At 50.5% G+C, this 5002-nt stretch overlaps 1 protein-coding gene across 1 annotated transcript in view; it reads right to left on the reverse strand.

The window, feature by feature from the left end:
* slc6a8 (solute carrier family 6 member 8) overlaps positions 1-4070 on the reverse strand; it is a 32600-nt gene extending 28530 nt beyond the window's left edge. The window contains exon 1 of the mRNA XM_008293066.1: positions 2912-4070. Coding sequence (XP_008291288.1) covers positions 2912-3254 — 343 coding nt within the window. The 5' untranslated portion in view covers positions 3255-4070. The remainder of the gene's footprint in view (positions 1-2911) is intronic.
* Between the last annotated feature and the right edge of the window lie 932 nt (positions 4071-5002).

Genomic DNA, 5002 nt, shown 5'->3' on the forward strand with positions numbered 1-5002 from the left:
CAGCCAACGTGATCAGAGCGAGACCGTCTGTTTCCTGGACCAAACATCAGTTATTAAAGTCTGTGATCAATAAAAACCTCAAAAACCAGCCAGAGCACTGAAGTATCAACCATCAATCAATAATCAATAATCAATAGAAGCCTGTCGTAGAGCTCTGTGGGGATGTCTGCTGGTTTTAACATATTGATCAGTTAAAACGACGTCTTTGTGTTTTTGAAACTTGAGTGTTTTCTATGAGATAACGAGTCGTAAATCAGATCTGAACGTTCAGCTCGTTAAGAGAAGCCAGTGTTGAGTCTTTTGGGTCTCATCGGCGTCGGCTGGAGGCTTCTGTCCTCTTGGCTGCGACGGCGCTCCGATAAATCAGCAGCCGTAACCTTTACAGTGAAATGTGAGAGCGCAGCCTTTTCTCCGGTTCTCCGTGATTTAGGTCCTCGTCTCTGAGAACGTCGGGACCTTTTCCGTCCGGTCGGTTCCCACCGTGAGAACAAGACCTTTTCCAGGTGAGTCCTTCTGTTCGCGCTCAGCGCTTTGTCTTCGGACTCCACGGAGGAAACCGAGGCAACGACAAGCGCTGGATCTGTGCTAGCGTAAATAACCGGCTCTGGTGTGAAGCCATAAAGTGTCAGAGAACACAGAAGAAGACACGAAGAAACAAAACAGGTCTTCAAATGTGAGGCTTTAAAGGAAACGCTCGGCTAAAGACGAGACGAGAAGATTAAACGATGAGAAATATGACGGGACGAGCTAAACGATACGATGGGACGAGATAAAACGAGATCAAAGTGACGCGACAGGACGAGATACAACTAATCAGCTGATAACAATCAATCACAAACAGCATCTATCAACGTATTACTTTATGGTTCCAGCTAGTGATGCACGACATATCAGCAAGCACATCGGTATCGGCCGATATCAGCGTTTTTTCCGACATATCGTATCGGTCCGATGAACACATGCAGCCGAAGACTGTCTAACATCAGCGTCTCTACGTTTGATATCGCTGCTAATTCACAGATGCTTTCACTTAAATGGTCCTTTAACGTTAAATATGTTTAAACATGTTTTACTTTAGTCATAAAGAACACCATGTGGTCTAACTGGGCTTCTTCTGAATAGTTTCTCACGGTGCTACTTAAACTCATTTCTCTGCGTAAACAAAAATTGATTATCGACATCGGTGATATCGGTTATCAGCGATATCAGAAGTCTTAATATCGGTATCGGCCAGAAACGTGAATATCGTTCATCGCTAGTTCCAACTGAAGAGGAAACAACCAGCAGCTGTTGATGTAAACAGACAATCAAGCAGCGGCCCAATCAACACCGATGTTATGAAACGCAGAAGAAGCCGTGCTCTGATTGGACGGCAGCGTCAACCATGTGACCGCGCTGAGTTCAGGTGCATCGGAATGCGAGAAGCTGTGCGTGACCCTGAACGCACCACAGCAACAACCAGCAGCTTCACTCCTGAACTCCGTCAGCTGAGGCTCGTCAATGATCAGCTGGCCGACGCCTTAACGAGAAAACTCGTTAACCTGTCGTTCTAACGGCCTTCCTGCCTGGACTTTACTGTCCAGTCATTTGTTTATAAACCACCTGAACTGTTACGACACAAATAAAGTTTATTAGAAAACGAAAACACTTTGTGTCGTCATTGTTCATGTTTACGATGTGACACCGGTTTGGTCCAAGTGTTCGGTTCCTCAGATCCAATCGGAGCAACGCCGGTTCTGATCCGATTATCGATGATCAAAGTGTTTCTGAACCTCAGTCTGTTCATTTCTCCGTCACACAGGTGTGTAGAGGAGGAACGTGATCGGTAGCAAGATGCTAATGAAGCTAACTTACAATCATTTCCTGATCAGTAATTGGCAGCATTATCAATCAATCATCAATTAGTGGGTAACTCTGCTGTGTTTGGGTTGTAGTCAACAGTTAGTCTGAAACACCTGAGCTCTGGTTGGAGGTCCTGAACCTCCTCAGAGTCTCTGTCATGGTCCTGTTGCTGCTAAACTCCCACAATGCTCTCTGCTGCCACCATGAGCTGTAGTCTGTTGATGCCTCCTCTGGTCGCCACCTGGTGGAACAACCAGGTACTGCAGCTGGTCTACGATGCGTTTACTGACATCGCAGGTTTCTGACCTCTAACTCTACCAGAGTTTCACAACAAGGTTCCACCTACAGAACATCAAGGAACAACGAGAAGAACTCATCAGCCGTCAAGAACATCCAGCGGATCGATTTTAAGAACTTTGATGAACTTAAAGTTTGTCTTATCAGGGAAATGGAATCAGACCGGGACGAGTTCAACCCGACCAGGACACCTCTGGTAGGTAGAACATCACCGGGCCATAACATCATCAGTTCTACCAAACAGCGTCATCACCTGAGATCTTTCCATCAGACCTGGGTTTAGTTTGGTTCTGACACTAACGAGCTGGCTACGGTGGTTTGGGTTAAACTCCTCCCTCATGTTTCCATGGTGACGACTCTGCCATAAATCCTTCATTCACTTATTCACAAGAAGTTCTATCGAGGTTTGTGTTCATCCCAGAGAACATAGGAGGAACCGGGTCGGCCCAGAACCAGGACCCGGCTGCACCACGCCGTGTTGTCACAGTTAACGCTGTAAATGTGAGACACGTTCAGCTTCTCACCGTTTGTTTATTAGTAAACATCAGGCGCCGTAACACAACCTGACTACACACAGACACACAACCTGACTACACACAGACACACAATCTGACTACACACAGGCACACAACCTGACTACACACAGGCACACAACCTGACTACACACTGGGAGCCAATCAGCCCAACCTGCTGCTGAAGCCCCGCCCCCTTCCATTCAGCTCTAGGCCTCATGGGAAATGGAGTCCGGACGTGTGTGTGTGTGGTTCCTCACCTCCTCCGTTCTTGTAGCACAGGTAGGGGAACCTCCACACGTTCCCGAGTCCGACTGCGAAGCCCACGCAGGACATGATGAAGTCCATCTGCCGGGTCCATGTTTCCCGCTCCTGGTATCCAGGCCCCGCCCCCGTGGCCACGCCCCCTTTCTTGTCCGGTCCGGCAGCACCGACCACCACGCCTCCGGACCCCGACGCCAGGCCGCCGTTAGCGGCCGCAGGAGGGTAGCCGCCGCCGCCGCCGCCGCCGCCGCCGCCGTTGGACAGCAGGAGGGGGCTCTTCTTGGTCTCCTCCAGGAGAACCAGCGAGCAGGACGACGCCGGCAGGGCCTGCTTCTCCATCAGGAACCCGTCCAGAACCAGGCACCAGGGAAGAACCGGTCAGGCACAAATCTGGAACCAGCAGGAACCAGTGAAGAACCAGGAACCAGTCGGTCTAACAGGGTCCCAAGTTCTCCGTCTGTCTAAATTCCCTCAAAGTCCTTCAAGTTTGTGTCTTGTTTATGTTTCAGAACCAGTCAGAACCCGTCCAGAACCAGGAACCAGGGCAGAACCAGTCAGCTACAAGTCTGGAACCAGCCGGTCTGACAGGGTCCCCAGTTCTCTGTCTGCCTAAATTCCCTCAAAGTCCTTCAAGTTTGTGTTCAGAACCAGTCAGAACCCAGTTCACAACCAGTAACGGACCGGTCCAGTCGGTCAGTATCTAAAGTTCAGCTTCAGTCCCTGTAAACCTGACTCCTGCTCTGGTTCGGTCCTCCAGGTCTCACCTTGTGTTCTCAGAACCAGTCGGAGCGGCAGGTTCGGCTCGGTTCTCTAATCTCAGTCCACTTGGTTCCACTCGAATGAATTCAGATCGGAAAAGGCAGAAAACACAAACCAGTCTTAGGAGGAATCTGGAGACATTTCTTCTCCAAACCGGGAAAAAATTCTAAAAACAAAAACCGAGAAAATAAAAAAACAGAAAAAAGGAGAAGCACCGGAACCGGACCGCGACCTTCAAAAACAATCCACGAAACACTTGAATGTGAGTCTGAAGAATCGCATGGAGTCACGGAGGAGACGGAGGCCTGCTGGGCGGCGGAGCGGACCGGGCACCGATTCTCACCGTTATTATTCCGCTAAGTGAAGCAGCGGAGCGTCAGTCCCGGCGGCGGGCGGCGGGCGGCCGGTGCGGCGGGCGGCGGAGGAGGCGCTGCTGCAGCTCCATCCAGGAGGAGAGAAGAGAGGAGCGGAGGGAGCCGAGTCCCGGTGTCGAGCTGTCAGGTCCGGTGCTGCGGGGCTTTAACGGGCTGCTGCGGGCCGTCGGTGCGTCGCGCGGTCTGTCCGTCCGGCGGCCGGCGGCGGCTTTAAAAGGAGACGCGGCAGCCCGGAGTGACGTCACACGCACGGCCACGCCCCCTCACCTTCACCACCCCCCGTATACCTCTGTCTCTGACGTCATGGGGTCCCCCCCAAGTACGCACGCGCACAGAGGCATCGATAGCGGCTCCGGTCCGCGAGTGGCGGTCAGTATGGAGGACCAGTGGTGCCAAGATTTAAACCAATCAGCTTCATTCTAATGAGCTCCGGTAACAGACTGACTCTATGTTTCACTCTGTTAACCAATAAAACCGCTGGGTCACGAAGACGCAACGACGTCAGCAAACTAATTCATTTAATTAGAGAATAAAAATAAGGATGTGAGCATGGTTAACGGGACACAAACAAACCTGCACCAACAAACTGCTGAGTTCTGGTTTAAAGACAACATGGACCTGGACTCTGTAAAGTGTTAGAAAAGTGTTGTGGTTGTTTATTTTAATTGTGTTATTAACAATCTGACGAGTTTTGGTTTGAGAAAACAAAACTCCTTTAATAAAACCCAATGAATTCTGGTTCTGTCTGCGGTTCTGTCAGGTAGCCGACACTCACCTGTTACAGCGTCAGTCAGGTGACAACCTGAGAACAGGGCAGTGGTTAGGGAGGGATCTGACTAACACCTGGAAGTGACTGAAGTGTCCATATACACAACCAAGGGGTGATTTAGGGTCCCAGGTAACACCTGGAGCTGCGTGGTGGGTCCTGACTAATACCTGGAGCTGCATGGTGGT

The sequence above is a fragment of the Stegastes partitus genome, unplaced genomic scaffold (genome assembly GCF_000690725.1).
Source record: "Stegastes partitus isolate 25-593 unplaced genomic scaffold, Stegastes_partitus-1.0.2 Scaffold855, whole genome shotgun sequence".
Lineage (NCBI taxonomy): Eukaryota > Metazoa > Chordata > Actinopteri > Pomacentridae > Stegastes > Stegastes partitus.